Source organism: Periplaneta americana, chromosome 6, assembly GCF_040183065.1.
Source record: "Periplaneta americana isolate PAMFEO1 chromosome 6, P.americana_PAMFEO1_priV1, whole genome shotgun sequence".
Lineage (NCBI taxonomy): Eukaryota > Metazoa > Arthropoda > Insecta > Blattodea > Blattidae > Periplaneta > Periplaneta americana.
The window spans coordinates 11,889,740-11,906,818 of NC_091122.1; the positions used below are offsets into that span (position 1 = coordinate 11,889,740).

Here is a 17,079-nt window from a genome sequence, read left to right on the forward strand (position 1 = left end):
GTCAATACCACCAATTACCATTTTCTCCATAGTTCTCTCATTACTTGGAATCTTCTTGTCTTTTGGACACTTGCATTTTGAAAAGTCTGTACATTTGCAAAAGGCAATATGGAACAATTGTGAATTAGTAGTTTTCAATTTTAGTTTTGTAATTCGTATCACTTTATCTTGGAATGGTTGCAATATGTTTCTGTATTTATTGTGTAATTGAATGATGTTTCAACTACACGTTTGTGAGAAATGTGAAGAATAGATGCTTTCCTCCACAACTTCTCAACATCTACGGAAACCAGTGGCGTGTGGTGATAAATAATCCTGGTGGTGCACAAATATTTATTATGATAATGATTATCATATTATTATTATTATTATTATTATTATATTATTATTATTATTATTATTATTATTATTATTATTATTATATTATTATTATTATTATTATTATTATTATTATTATTATTATTATTATTATAGGTACTAACTACTACATAACTATTAACATATGTTACGTAGGTATATATTTACATAATTTTGTTAGTCAAGAAATTGCAGTTAATCAGTTTCCTATGTAGGTCCAGTAATAGCAAAGTAAAGTGTTCAATTTCTATTGCAGCACACCGTAAATAATATTGTTTTCGCTATATTGCGTTTTATAACACAGTCAGACGTTCACAAGCATTCGATACGTGTGTCGTCTCATCAGCCTTGACTGCTAAAAAGTCAGCAGGTTTCTTTTATTTCTTTGAAATCCCATCATGGCATACATCAAAATGGCTTGAAGGACTTCGTTCTGTATAGTGTTTGATGTGCTCTTAAACACTATTCCTCTTTCCAAATGTTCCTTAAGTGTGCGTCTAATTCAGAACTGAAATTGATGAGGCCAAGAAAAATACTAGCGTTTAAAGATGAGTTTCCGTTTTCGTGACCTCTCAAAGCCAACTCAAAAGCTCCACAAAACCGCACGCACATATCTGTTCTTGATAACTTTATCATTGTGAAGTGCAACAAGCCAATTGAATCCAATTGTGTATGTATGTTTGTTTGACCCAACACTGCTAATTTAACATTATTGTTGATGTGTGCAGCTGAAGAATCGTGTTTTTTAATTCTTTCATTCATGTGCTTCAAATCAATCATAACTGCAGAACGATAATCTACATTATTTAGTTACTACGCACAGTCCTAAATTCAAACAGAACAATAAATAAAATTCATAAAACGTACTTATTTTTGTCAATAAATGTTCGCCGTCGAACAATAGGCGAGGAAAACAAAATATAGCGTCTTTTATATTGCAGTCGCATATTGCATTTTTCGTAAGTCCGAATGTTTAATTTTTGTTGTCACTTCTGTATTACTGTTCTTCGTCACTTATAATTTTAATTCATGTGTAGGTCTACGTATCTTCTTTATTTTGGTCTTTTCGTGTAAAGGTCTTATAGAAAATTACACATTTAAAAGATTTTGCACACTATTCATTGTAACCTTTATGATGGAACGAGCTTGAGAACACATCTGAAAGTGCTCCTAACCTCTCCTACGCATAGGCCTACTGTACTGGCTCCCTACCATGCTCCAAAGCCTGCCAGTGAAACAGTGCTACTGCGCATGCTCGAATGGAACAGTGTGCCGCACGTGTCGAGCGGTACACGTAAGTCCCAGGCGTCAACAAGAACAGTATACATACAGTGTTATTTTTACATAGTATTATAATAAAGAATTATGTCGCTCACATAGTCTACTGCAGCTCATTGATATAAATTTAAGAACATGTGTTATTTGAAGAGGTGGTGCAATGCTCCTGTGCTCCTTAAGAGAAATCGCCACTGATGGAAACTATTTCTGAAATATCACTGATGCCTGGTTCTTTTGAATGAATATCAAGTTTCATGTTCCATCTCACAGTTAACAGTTTCTCAGTACATCAGCACTGGTGGGAAGAACATTTTCAGATATTTTTGCTGGAGTGTCAGATAGGCCTATTGGGCATTCTGTTGTGCTCTTTGTACTTGGGGTACCCTCACCTCTTTCCAATATCTCGCTATGACTCTAATCCATATCCTCTCTCAAACTTAAAAATGAGATAATATAATCAATTAAGTAATAAGAATAAAACAAAAGCTCATCTTTCTTATTTTTAGCTATAAGGAAATTTTCGAAGCCTCTGGGGCGCATCTAAATATTAAAATAAATCCAAAAAATTTCGTACACGATTATTTGACATTAAATGACAACTTTTGAAAGCCCTGCCGAATTTAAATTCTGAAATTAATTTTTTCACTCCACCCTAATGTACAATGTTCTGGAAGGATATACCTTTTAGTATACAGATTGGTCCACTTAACTCTTTCGCCTCCAATACGTGTGAAATATATCATATACTAGCTGAAATCACCCGTCGTTGCCTGTGTTTTCCTTTCTACTTCAATTTTTAATTAAACTGGTTGTTAGGCTTTTCGGAAATCTCGGAAATCCAACTACAGACAACCAAAACGAATTGTCTTTACTAAGCTTTCCTCATCCCTAAAAGATTAATCTTTCTATAGCGTTCACGTACATGAATTAATGAACTTCTTAGCAAGATGCCTGCCAGGGTTAACTCATTTAATCACCTGTAGATCAGGCATCGAAAAGAAAACATTTCGTCATGTGCCTTACATTCAACTGTTTTTAATATATGTTTATTTGTTTTTGTTTATTTATTTGTTTGTTTGTTTGTTTATTTATTTATTTATTTATATTCTCACGTAGTGGTCACAGCTTCTGGCTATACTTCATGAGGTCCCGGGTTCGATTTCCCAGTTAGAGCACAGGAATTTTTCCTTAAAGGGGATTATTCCTGTGTTCGTCCATGGTCTGGAATTTAGGTTAAGTTTAGATTTAAGACCTCTCCTGGCACCACATTATCATAATCATCCTATTACATCATCGGGGTAATGTAACTCCGCCTTCCAGGCGCCCCAACCTCAGAAGTGGGTTACAACTAAGCCACGGCCAGGAGAGAAGACCAGAAATGTCGAAAAGACAACCTGGTGGCATTGGATAAAAAAAAAAATATTCTCACGTAGTTAAGGCCATTAGGCCTTCTTTCACACCACCAGAAATACGAATAACATAATAGAAAATCAAACTATAAACAAAGTAAAACCAAACGAAAATATATACAGGCTACAGTCACACAACCTAGATTGTCTAGATTTTGGCCTTCATGATGTATCAACAATGTTATTTCATGTCGTGTTATTTTTCCATGGCCTCATGGAAGTCGATGTTGAATACAACAGACAATAATAAAGAACAATTGACTATATAAAATTGCATTTTGATATTATATACCAATGTTTCATAGTATTTATTTTTATTTTTTATCTTTTTAATTAATTTAACGTCCATTTGTCCGATTTTAATGTAGCCTATGTTCTTCTCCTGGTTATGAAGATTAAATGTGGAAACTTTGACAAATATTGGTCAAAGCGTGTAGATTTGTATACAGTACATACATATCATATATACATACATAGCCACATTGATTTTTATATACAAGATACTCGTACACAAATCGGCAATTAAAAGTTAAATTACATCGAAGGGACATCTGATACACGTAATGTATTTTGTACATGAAATAATTTTCAAGATATTAGAGTCAACTTAATTTTTTAAAACGGGAACCAACTATGTTTTGTATTGCAAATGTTGCATTAGCTCTTTCTAATGACAACTGACTCCTTTACAGACTGTTTGAATGTCACCGATAAGAGTAAACATAAACAATGTCTGACATACCCTCAGTGGCGGCTCGTGATAAAATATTATGTGTTCAAAATTTTGTGTTCCAAAACCGAAGAGAATTTGAAATCGTTCGTTTAGCCTAGTATGAAATGTCATGATTCCAATGTTTCACTATCGAAAAAAACCGTATATAAATTCAATAATAATAATAATAATAATAATAATAATAATAATAATAATAATAATAATAATGAAACCCAGTCTTTTTATTTCCAATTTTCCCTGGTAAGCCAATTTATCCAGTTTTTTACTGTTCAAAATTGCTTGAACAGAGTTCATTGTTTACGTTTGTTAGAAATTAATACATACCACAGTGCCGTTATTTACAAAAGCGTGTGTCCAGTAATATATTTCGATTCACAACACACTGATACACTATAGCCTATACCAGTACTGTAATCCCATGCATAGATTGATTACTATAAATACATGCCAGTAAATATTATTCTTAAATAATATACACCACCATACAGATACTTAAATTCATACCACCATCACATTCAGCCAGTACGTGTTTGAAAGCCAAACTATGCTATTATGCTGACACTGAAGTATAGTAATTCACAAACTACACTCTCGTAGCACCACTGTACACACATCCACATAAAGTAAACATTCCGATAGTGAGAAATCCTGACACCTACAGGCTAAAATACAGACTATTAAATTTCCTCCTCGAGATATAGCACGTGAACGATAGGCATCGATGCACCTGACATCTGTAGGATGGATTCACTATTCACTTAATGCTTGACGAGTCATAAGCGGCTAACGAAAAACAATTTTCTTCCGCGCATGCGTGAAATTCCTGTAACCTTCTTGAAAAGAGCACAGCTTGTACGTGAACGCATGTTGCCAAGTTTATATAAGAAGTTTATGCAAGCTGCGGGACGTTTAAATACTCGATTCTGATATTATAATCCCCACTACGTCAATACGGTACTAAATAATAAAACTAGTCGTGCATGAATGGAAACAAGGTGTTCACGTGCTCTTATTGACGAACTGCCACTGTGCATCCTTCCTTATGTCTAGTTCATAATGTTGACGTAATTGAAGATCGAATACACCCCTAGTACTGTATAGCTCGATTCAACGTTATTGGCCCCTGTCCTTGGTTGTTTGGCTAGTGAGCAAGCTATGTGTTGCGTCATAAGAAAGAAATTTAATGACAAGTGTGCATAGGAGGGGAAGAGGGAAGAGGGAGAATGAAAATTATATCTATGCTAGAAGCTGAGGGTCACTCATGTCAAGAAAATATAAGTCATCATGACATTGTTTAGTCAACAGATGTAGTGGTTAGTAACGGGACGTGTGGAAGAATATTGTGTTTTAAGACAGAGTGTACTGCGACATGATAAGAAGGAAGTGTTAGGTGTTCTGACTGCGCGGCCTGACCTGTGTGACCCAGCCCGCCAGTAGTGATGAGTAACTCGCTCTTAGTCTGTCTACTTACTTTTTACAGGGGCCAAGATCTCTGAATCAGCTGTGCATTACTCAATACAATCCTTATTTCTTCATATCATATAAATTACTGGGTGTTCAGTTCAAAGTGTGTCATGGCTCGCTGTATGCCGTCATGTGACTAGTTGATGAGCCTAGAGAATTCAATCTTCCTACACTTCTGCTGAGGTGTATTACCTATGTGTCAGAGAAGTTGCATAGCAAGTACGGCGTTCATTCTGAAGAGTACTTACTGATATGTACGGTAACGCCGGTAATGGCAGGAATGTGAACTGTTTGGAAACATGTACTGATGTGGTTTTTTTCTTACTGTCGGGATATGGGGAGAGGGTTAAGACGATTACTTACGTATTTGTTGACATTAACTTCGATGGTCAACATAGACACGGAGCATTTGATTTGTATTGAGGAATGTTGCCGTACGCAACTGACGATAACAATTACCCTGCATACGACTTGTCCGTGCAAAACACAGTTCGAAAGAGGTTATGGTAGCACACAGACCGTACAGGCCGCCATCTGTTGCTACGACGTTCAAGTTATACCGTACACGTTCTCAAGTTCAGATTGAACACCTTGATTAATAGGCAACTTCTCTGATATAAAAGCTGAAACTCGTTTCAAATCGCTGACTCACAACAGTGATGTCATGACACACTTTGAAATGAACACTCAGTAGTTTTTATTTCACAAACTTATCTGAACTCAACATGACTTTTAAATTTAAAAAAAACTTATTTCTTCAGTTCTGTACTGAAAAATTGAATGATACAACATCGGCGAAGTGTTTCAGAACGGCTCTCTAGAAGGTTTACTTATGTGGAGGTACATTAAGCTATATTATTTCACTACTGTATTGTACAATTAATTGGTATCAATGTTTTAAACGTGAAATCAATTTAACCTGTCAATACTTTGTAGGCATGTTATTGCACACTGGAGATTTTGTGTTTGTTTTTTGAGAATAATTGTTTATTTTTTATTGTACACTGCTTTTATGTCTCATTTCATCATATGCAACATTTTCTTAGTATAAAAATGTACAGCACATTGTGACTGTGATTTAATTGACGCACAACTCTAACCAGAGAGCAAAGGGATATAAATATACTTTTTCATACCTATATGTTTTCTTTGAAATAATATAAAGAAACTAGAATAAAAATATAAATTGAGTAAAATAGTTGGTTTTCTAAATTTACGTGAACATAAATTTAACTCTTTTCTTCAAAAGTATTGAACCAATTTTTTTTACTTGATTATTTAACGACGCTGTATCAACTACGAGGTTATTCACTGTCGATGGAACTGGTGAGAGCGATTTATTTATTTTATGCTCGACCATGCCGAAATGTAGTAATTATACACCTCGTAGCAGTCCTTTTTAATGCATGTCATTAAAGTACACCTATGCATTAAATTTCAGGTTTTCGATTATTCTCGGATATGCAATTGAAAGACGAAGGAAACGTCACGGAGGCTGGAAATCCACTACTGTCGCAGAAGGTTATGTTCTGTTACTATAATAATTAGCGTTAATTGTAAATAATATTCAAATAAATTCAATTTGTCATTTCGTTTTTCAATTCTAAATCAATTTCCAGGTTATATCAAAATTAGTTCATGTTATTCTCTAGATTATTTCTAGGTCAATGACATTTTTGTTCCTCGGAAAAAAATCAATACTTTCGCGTCTGCGCACATCTCACAATTTACGAGCTATGCACAAGGTCACTTCTCCTCTTGAGTCAGATACGAATAAAATGAATACTTCTGAATAATTTCAAGTTAGAAATATGGTCGAGCATAAAAAGTCGTATGAAACTTGCCTATACTGATAATTAAGACGCTCGTATGAAAATTATGAAACTCGCTTGCGCTCGTTTCATAAACAAACATACTCGCGTCTTAATTACTATCATTATAGGCTCGTTGCATAATGTACTATTATTTATTTATGTATTTGTTATTGAACATAACAGGCAAAGCCCAATTACAATGTTCAAGACTGACAAACTATGATATTTGGCGAGATGAGGCCGAGGATTCGCCATACATTACCCGACATTTGCCTTACAGTTGGGGAAAACCTCGGGGGAAAAAAACCCAACCAGGTAATCAGCCCAAGCGGGAATCGAACCTGCGCTCGAGAGCAATTCCAGATCGGCAGGTAAGCGCCTTAACCAACCGAGCTACGCCGGTGGCTGAACCAAATTTAATGAAATTTTGATCATACCTCTATATTTTCATATGGAATAAATTCTAAAAATTACATGAAAATCCATGCACTAGAAAAAAGTTCTTGTAACGTGTTGATTGACCACTTTCTCTCTGCTGTGTTGAAGAGAGACACTTACCTGTAAGAATTGTCTTAGGACCGATTAATGATCCTCCACATTTGTAGACTGGGTTCAAGTCTTTGGACTGGTACAGGGCTGCATGCCACGGGAACTGCCCCCTTGCTGTATTTTGTCCGTGGCTGACGAGGGGCGCAGGCTGTACAGACACCAGTCCACACTGGGCACTTCCATCTGCCACACACATGGAATACGATCATAGTAGCCTATCTGTATTCGGTGGTAATTCTACATCCAACATTTCTAAGCAAGGGTTATATAGACAACATGATACTGAGGAATGATAAAAAAAAAGTACCAGTAGTTACGGGAAGAGGATAGTATTTTTTCATGAAAAATGAGTATTAAATTAAAAAAAAAATCTTTAAAATACTCTGTGATATGTGTGGAATGCATTGCATAACATTTTGTGGATATTTATGCCCTTATCGCATCTTGAGACGTCATTTTCAAACTTCCTGCGCTATCGATTTTTAAATCACACGCCCGCTTTTATCGGTTTCCAGTAACTTCATTTTTTTTTTTTGCTACATTGCCAGACAAAAGTGGATATAATTTCTGAACTATTAAAGATACATGCATGAAATTTAGAACACACATTCTTTAGACTATTAGGAAACTTTTCTCTAAAACAGAATTTTGTTAATTGATTTCATTTTACAAATACGTCCGTTTGTTTGCAAGAAAGGAAATCAGAAAATGTTATTAAATTTTAATTGTTTATTTTACAAACGTAGGGACTAATATCAAAATTCTGTTATAGACAGTTTGTAGAACATGCTTTTGCAAATACATTGCAAAAAACTGTTTGAATCTATCTTTAAAAACGGTTTAGATATATCGATTTTAGTACAATCCTTCATTGGGGATATTTTTTTTTTCAAATTTGGGCCCCCAAATAATTTTTTTTTTTCAAAATATTTTTATTTGGTTGAGTTGCCACAGCTATGAGCTCTCTACATACAAAAAATTAATATTTTACACCAAATAGGGAAAAAGTTAAAAAAAATACCATCCTCTCCCCTTAAGCAGAAATGAGAGAGCCGACATTTTAGCAAAGAAAGGCACTAAAAAAATTGAACAAAAATATAACTACAACTTTTCATAGTAATCAACAAAACAAGTTATTAAAAATAAAATTAAAAATAATTATAATATCCAAATATTAAATACTACAGAAAATTCCCATTGGGTTGTTGTTGTTATAAAACAAAAATCGACTCTTGCATTTATTACCAATTTATGAACTTCAATTCACTGTATAAAATGCACATTTCTATTACAGTAGAACCTCTATTATCCGTGGTAATGAAGGGGGTGGACCGAACGGTTAATCTAAATCGGATAATCCGTACCATAAAAGATTTTCGTAAATTTAGTGAATAATACTGACACTTTCCTATTTTCCTCCATGATCTTGTATTTAACACGTTAGGTAGAGAATCAGATGTTCATTAATTTAAGTCTTGCCGTCAACGGCGGGTTTTTAAGGATCAACGAAACTCATTGTAATGGCCATCTGTTGAAAGATAAGTTGTTGTAAAGTTACAAACTTTACACACTTTATCCTTAATTTTTATTAATTTGCACACACTTGTAACTCCAGTATCGTATTCTGATGCGAGGTGAACCACAGTTTCTCTTTCCCCAAACCACTCATTGATTTGCACTTTTTTTTTCTATACTTAACACAACACGATTTCTTTTCATACCCGTAGAAGACATTTTATATGTAAGTTATGGGGGTCTATAAAGTAAGCTTACAACTCTAACAATAGACCATATTGTGTAAGGGTAAATGCTTGTAATAACTCTCTCTAGAAAAAACGTACTAATATAATGTGCAGTACCTACTTCATATATTTCTGTAGCAAAAATAAAGTGAGAGAACGACAGTAGGATAATCCGCCAATCGGTTAATAGGGTGACGGATAATCGGGGTTCTAGTGTACTAATATTGAAGTAAATAACTCTACTCATACTTCCAATGTGATACTTGGGCCTGCTTAGCAGTGGCGTAGCATGAAATTTTGAGCAGGGGAAGCTAACTGAAGTTGTCTTTCATGCAATATGAGAAAACGTATTACAAAAATACAGTCTTAAAATAAATAGTAGTCAATGTCAAGTCAGCAGTCGAAGATTGGTTGGAACATCGTAAGTAACACCAATAAGGCATGGCCTCAAATGATACGTAGTAAAATATGATTTCACGGTTTACACATATCTCTAACAAATAGACACGTATACGTATAACATTAGCTCACTCCCTGTCATACTTAGAGAAATCACAGTATTAGTATCATTACTTAAGTATGCGTCTGTCTTTTGGTTGTGTCCTTCATTGACAGCAAGAGAGTCGGTCTTTTTTTTTAAATCACACTTTTGTTCGTCAGTCAGTCTTGATAATACAATTGTCCTAAAAAAACTCAAGTAAATTAGTGTCAGGAACTGTTATTTCGCTCATTATTTATTATATCAGCCACAATGCACACTAACACTTCAACTGAACACAACTGACGAATAGGGATAACTCGGAAACTACTTATTTTAAATGTTAAAGCTAGCTTCTTTTCGAGCCTTGCGACTAGGGTAGTTTAAAAGGGATGGAAAATCTGCGGGGTGGATTACACAGAAGAAACCGGTCTGCTTGGAAGCTGGTGTGTGCAGGCTTCTTGTTTACTGCTGCATCACAAATAATCCTGAGCTGCCGCATCACAATATTTAACGCGTAAATATAAATTCTATTAAAATTAATAAATAATTTTCTCCATAAACTGCAGGTTTATTATGAAATTATTATTAACTGGGGAAGCTAAGCTTTTTAGCTTACATTGACGCTACGCCACTGCTGCTTAGTTGCACACAAGTAGCTGATCCGTGGTAGAATCGTTGACAGTGCAAGCCTAATTTCTTCATCAATGAAGATGAGTCGCTCCCTCTTTAATGTTTTAATTTCGGTTAATGATAAGAAGCCCAGTTCACACATATTATGTAGTTGAAAATGGCAATAACAAATTAACTGTCATCTCAGAGACAGCCGGGTATTCACTCTTTATTGACAACCAAAATATTTCCAAAGGCACATCGAGAAGTTCTAATTTCAATGTTCTTACATAGGAGGAGTGCAGTGTGCTCTGATCCCATTTCCTGACACAAAACAGAAAAAAGCCGCGTATTTAGGGACCGCGATTTGATGAAGTTCACGACTTTTACTACTTCGTCCATCACAATTTTCAGAGGAGATGGCAAAACAATGGCTTCGCGGTGAATGAGACAATCGTCGCCTGTATGTTAGGATACAGGCCTACTTCACGTACTTTAGCCATGAATTCTTTCACTCGCCCTGTAATAGAAGCGTCTCCATCTCTAAAACACGAATGCAATCCTCTCATGTTAATTCATTACGGACCACATATTCATTAGATGTACGAAACATTTCTTCACCGGTTGCTCGCTCATGCAGTTTGCACAAAAAAAATTGCAATTACATCTCCATCAATGTACCGAATGTAGGAAAGAAGTTGTGCTTGACCGCTAATATTGGTGGACTCGTTGATCTGAAGTGAGAACTTCTGACTGCTCTTTATTTTATCCTTCATAATGTCTTGGATGTCATTGGCCATGTCACTAACTGGGCGGTTAATTGTGTCAGCAGAAAGAGGAATTTAATTTTAATTAATTTGATTAATTTCTTACAATAATAGGTAAAATTTCGCGTCATACCTTTCACCTTGTGGAGGCACACCGGTTGCGGAACACTGATTTAACACACAGTGAAGCACTTCAACAAAATACAAGTCTTAAATACTGGGAAGAAAGAGATAAAATAACTCGACTGCTAAACCAAGATCATTAGATACCTACCTACATTTAAATTATCCTGTGAGAAAATGGCTACATACATAGGTTGGATAAAAAGTTATGGCAACACTACTGTCACATGACGACAGTGCGTTCGAGAGCTGCCAGCTGTGTGGACATGAACAAGGACTGTTAGATGAGTTAGTGCAGCCAGCGGCGACAGTACTCTGTCAATCTACTGCAGTGTGTAGAATGTTGACTTTCATAGGGATAGTGCGAGCACCCTAAGACCATGTTTACAAAACTAAACAACATTCCTGGATAGAAATTGAAATGGCAGGAGGTCGTAGTGCACAAGAATGCTTTCAGGGACTGCGTGAAGCATGTGGCAATGCAGCGTTGCCACAATGGATTAAAGCGCTAGCCTTTACTCCACAGGCATGGATAAATATATAATAGGATGCAAAACTGCGGTCAGCACCATCTGGCAGTGGGCGACTGAAATAAGATGATCAGTGCCCAACGTCATAGGTGGTGAACATGAGAATTACGTGTGGGGGTACATTACCCAGAGTCCTCTATTTATCCGTTCGAGATATTGCTCGAGGGCTCGACGAGGAGCCGTGATGAGAAACTTGCTAATAAGTGAACATAAAGTGATTCTACGTGTGTATAAGCAGTGCATGTTAAACAGTGATGTTTTATGGATGTTGTAAAAATAGTGTTGTTGAATGTATTGTAAAGTAATAGTAATATAATAAATTGAACTAAGTAGTTCTTGCAGACTTTTCAATTGCGCTGTACAATAAATACCCAATGAATACAATCCCAATTATCTAACCTTTTGCTTTATTTGTTTTACAATGAAAGAGTAATGGAACGGAGCAAATTCTCTCCGGCGCCAGGATTTGAACCTGGGTTTTCAGCTCTACATGCTGATGCTTTATCCACTAAGCCACACTGGATACCCACCCAGGCGTCAGACAGAATCATCTCAGATTAAGTTCCAACTCTTGGGTTCCCACTAGTGGCCGCCCTCTGCACTACGTCATAGATGTCTATGAACGTAGGACTGAAGTCCACACATGTGCTGAGGTGCACTCGTTATAAGTGACTAGTTGGCCGGGATCCGACGGAATAAGCGGTCTTAAATCACCATATCATATATATTATTTTAATGTACTCAAGTACATATGATATTTCCATGCAGATATTCTGCGTCATCTTACAATGAAAGAGTAATGGAATGGAGAAAATTCTCTCCGGCACCGGGATTTGAACCCGGGTTTTCAGCTCTACGTGCTTATGCTTTATCCACTAAGCCACATCGTATACCCACCCCGGCGTCGGACAGAATCGTCTCAGATTAAGTTCCAACTCTTGGGTTCCCTCTAGTGGCCGAACTCTGCACAACGTCATAGATGTCTATGAACGTAGGACTGAAGTCCAAACATATGCCGAGGTGCACTCGTTATGAGTGATTAGTTGGCCGGGATCCGACGGATCTGGTTATATTTTAATTGGGTAGTGTAAAATAGATCGTATCTTTTATCTTCCTGTTGGCTCCGGTAAGAATTTTCAGTAGAAGCTGCTGTGATGAATAAAAATGTAAATGTTTTATTTTAAATTGGGTTAGTTTTGAATAACGATGAGGGTGCGAGGGAATACTTTCTGCACAGTTTAATATTTTCGTCACCAGGTGCGCTGCTAAATGCATGGAGTAATTACTCTTTTCGCTACTTGGTGCGCTGCTAGATGTAATAACGCCCCTCCCTCTAAAAGGTGGCAGCAAGATCATTTTCTAAAACAGCGCCTCTAGTATGTGTTACGGGAAACTCGGTAAGTTTCGCATCCTATTATATATTCATCCATGCCACAGGTGTGGACAAAAGTTGGAATAAGTGTGCGAGGTCCAAAGGAGAGTGTGAAGTGCTTTCAAAAGGAACGAGGCCCCTATGTCAAGCTAGATTTATAAACATATTAAACAGAGACACCTCATATATCAAAGAAGGAGTTCCTAACTTTCCATACCTGATTCTGTTGCTGGTTCCTCCTCATCTTCTTCTTCAACTCTTTCGCTCACTTCTGGAGGCAATGAGGAAGGTGGTGTCTTGGTGCTCGGTGCAGTGCCTGTAGACAAAAATATCACAAACTCACATCTAACCTGAATAATTTCAAGGGAAAAATTGTTCCGGGGTCGGGTATCGATCCCAGAACCCTTCGCTCAGCGCACGAATGCTCTACCAACTGAGCTACCCCAGGAACTATACACGACACCGTCACAATTCTTCCCTTCATATCCACAAGACTCAAATGGGCTCACAAGACGCCAGAAACCCAACTTTGAGTGCACACAATTCTGTATGACTTAAATTGTGGCTTTCTGTTAACGTACCTCCAGTAACGAATGTATTATAAAAATCTGACTTTCAGATAGAAGCTCCCTGTGAAGCAGGCTTGAATAATTTCAAGGGAAAACTTGTTCCAGGGTCGGGTATCGATCCCGGGACCCTTCGCTTAGTGCACGAATGCTCTATGAACCTAATATAACGCAACAATTTCATTTTTGCATGTTAATTTGATAGAACTTTTTTAAATTAGAACTTCAGCTGCTTTATTTTTCTTTTGCATCATGGCAAGGCATAAATTGAACCACCACCACCACCATCATTATTATTATTACTTCCTCACAAATGACTTTTAAGGAACCCAGAGGTTCATTGCCGCCCTCACATAAGCCCGCCATCAGTCTCTTCCTGAGCAAGATTAATCCATTCTCTATCATCATATCCCACCTCCCTCAAATCCATTTTAATATTACCCTTCCATCTACGTCTCGGCCTTCCAAAAGGTCTTTTTCCCTCTGGCCTCCCAACTAACAATCTATATGCATTTCTGGATTCCCCCATACGTGCTACATGCCCTGCCCATCTCAAACGTCTGGATTTAATGTTCCTAATTATGTCAGGTGAAGAATACAATGCGTGCAGTTCTGCGTTGTGTAACTTTCTCCATTCTCCTGTAACTTCATCCCTCTTAGCCCCAAAATTTTTCTAAGTACCTTATTCTCAAACACCCCTAATCTCTGTTTCTCTCTCAAAGTGAAATTCCAAGTTTCATAACCATAGAGAACAACCAGTAATATAACTGTTTTATAAATTCTAACTTTCAGCTTTTTTGAGAGCAGACATTATTACTTACTTACTTACTGGCTTTTAAGGAACCCGGAGGTTCATTGCCACCCTCACATAAGCCCGCCATTGGTCCCTATCCTGAGCAAGATTAATCCAGTCTCTATCATCATATCCCACCTCCCTCAAATCCATTTTAATATTATCTTCCCATCTACGTCTCAGCCTTCCAAAAGGTCTTTTCCCTCGGGCCTTTCAACTAACACTCTATATGCATTTCTGGATTCGCCCATACGTGCTACATGGCCTGCCCATCTCAAAAGTCTCGGTTTAATGTTCCTAATTATGTCAGGTGAAGAATACAATGCGTGCAGTTCTGCGTTGTGTAACTTTCTCCATTCTCCTGTAACTTCATCCCTCTCAGCCCCAAATATTTTTCTAAACGCCTTATTCTCAAACACCCTTAACCTCTGTTCCTCTCTCAAAGTGAAATTCCAAGTTTCACAACCATAGAGAACAACCAGTAATATAACTGTTTTACAAATTCCAACTTATAGCTATTTTAGAGCAGACATTATTATTAATTATTTAAATAATTGATTAAATGGCGATCTTACTCGTGTTAATTGTGTAAGCATGTGCGGCTTACAGGTGTTTCGGTGCTTCTTCACACCATCCTCAGAGCCTACTATATCTCGGCGTCATGTCGAACTTCGCTGCCTGTTGTGTGGGTGCGTTCGATTGTTGAAAAGTGTTGAAATGTGGTGTCAAATAGTGTGTGTGTTCTGAAACAGGCAGCGAAGTTCGAGATGACGCCGAGATCTAGTAGGCTCTGAGGATGGTGTGAAGAAGCACCGAAACACCTGTAAGCCGCACATGCTTACACAATTAACACGAGTAAGATCGCCATTTAATCAATTATTTATATTAAAGTGTTAAAAGTAGTGTACGAAAGATTCAAAATGGATTTATTATTATTATTATTATTATTATTATTATTATCATCATTTTCGATATTATCATTACTGTGACAATCATAATCGTCAAAATTTGTTAGGCATAGGCAGGGGTTTAGTTGGAAAATAAAAAAAATCTGCATTCATTAGTAATATACGTTACAAGAGCGGTATGTTGACGTTTTCATGGTCGAGGAAAAGAATGAAAAAGCGAAACGTAGTTGAGCTTTTTTAATTTCCGAGAACATGAAAACAAACATACCGCTCGTGTATTGTACATTATTTTGTGCGAAGATCGTTTATTACATACCTGAAAGACGAATTTCTAATTAGTTGCAATGAAATCTCCATGTTGGTTTCTGTTTAATGACGGCAACTTCGGAAAACCAAAATATCTTTCTTCAACATTGTTGCTATAAAATGTTTTCTGTGTTTACTATACTCTAGCAGGCTGTCATATACGTCTGTCTTTTTTTCCCCCAGTCTATAAATGCGAAGTTAAAACAAACGGTAAGGTTATGTAATGATTTATTTTTCATTTTAATATTTTAACAATATTATTTATATAACATATTGCAGTAATAACATCGGCATCTGCAATCTTGTTGATTTTTTCACGGCTTCCTTAATGTTACTTGTATCAGGAATGCAATAAGTTTCGTGGAATAGTAGACTTTACTTAATTTTTGCAAATATTTAAAAACAATAATTAACATTGGAATTTAGGTGAAATTGCAGTGGTAAGTTTCCAATTTATAATTATTACTATGTTAAACGTCTCTAAAAATAATATGTTAAAAGCCTAAAGCAGTAAAATGAATGTCGCGCTTAAGCGGTAAGAAGAGGGAAATTGTTATGTGTGTTACGTTGGGAATACTGAATGTGGTATTTCACACTTACCGCGTATTGGTTCTGTGCGGAAAACAAGGAAATACGCAGGATCTCGCACAAATAACATTTTAAAATTTCCACGTTCGCTTCTGGAATTGAAAGGCTTTTGTCATTGTCAATAACAATTAGCAAGAATTGATCTGTAACATAGCAACCATGATAGGCAGCAAGAATTGATCAGTAAGTAACATAGCAACCATGATAGACAGCAAGAATTGATCAGTATGTAACATAGCAACCATGATGAGAGAGCAAATTTACGATTTATAATGATTCTTTATTTTACCTATGGGTTCACAATTCCAACGTCTTTCCTGCAATTATTCAATAACTTGAAGGCAATCGTAAACTAAGACGATGATTCCGTACAGTGCAGCACTAAATGGATATATTGAAATAAAACGAAGACCTGCATAACACATCTGAGGCGGAGGGACATTTCGAATACAGGTAACATGTTTTTTATAATTATCCAGGGGCACTACAGTCCAACTTGTATAATTCCAACGTTGTTAATTTGAAATCGTGACTGATTCGAACATTTCGCGCGGTCTTCCTCCTATAAAATGCGATGTAACAAAATTGTTTGTAATGCAAATTTTTTCGGCAATTCGAAGTGAAATTCAACGAAATTCAGTTCCTAAATTATGAATGTCAGTCTACAATATAGCGCGAGCAAACTGTAGC

The 17,079-nt window shown here is 36.5% G+C and overlaps 1 protein-coding gene across 1 annotated transcript in view; it reads right to left on the bottom strand.

Annotated features, from left to right (window-relative positions):
* LOC138702155 (transmembrane protease serine 9-like) overlaps positions 1-17,079 on the bottom strand; it is a 117,701-nt gene that overhangs the window by 18,849 nt on the left and 81,773 nt on the right. The window contains exons 15-16 of the mRNA XM_069829762.1: positions 13,446-13,544; positions 7,614-7,787 (exon numbers count right to left, since the gene is read on the bottom strand). Coding sequence (XP_069685863.1) covers positions 7,614-7,787; positions 13,446-13,544 — 273 coding nt within the window. The remainder of the gene's footprint in view (positions 1-7,613; positions 7,788-13,445; positions 13,545-17,079) is intronic.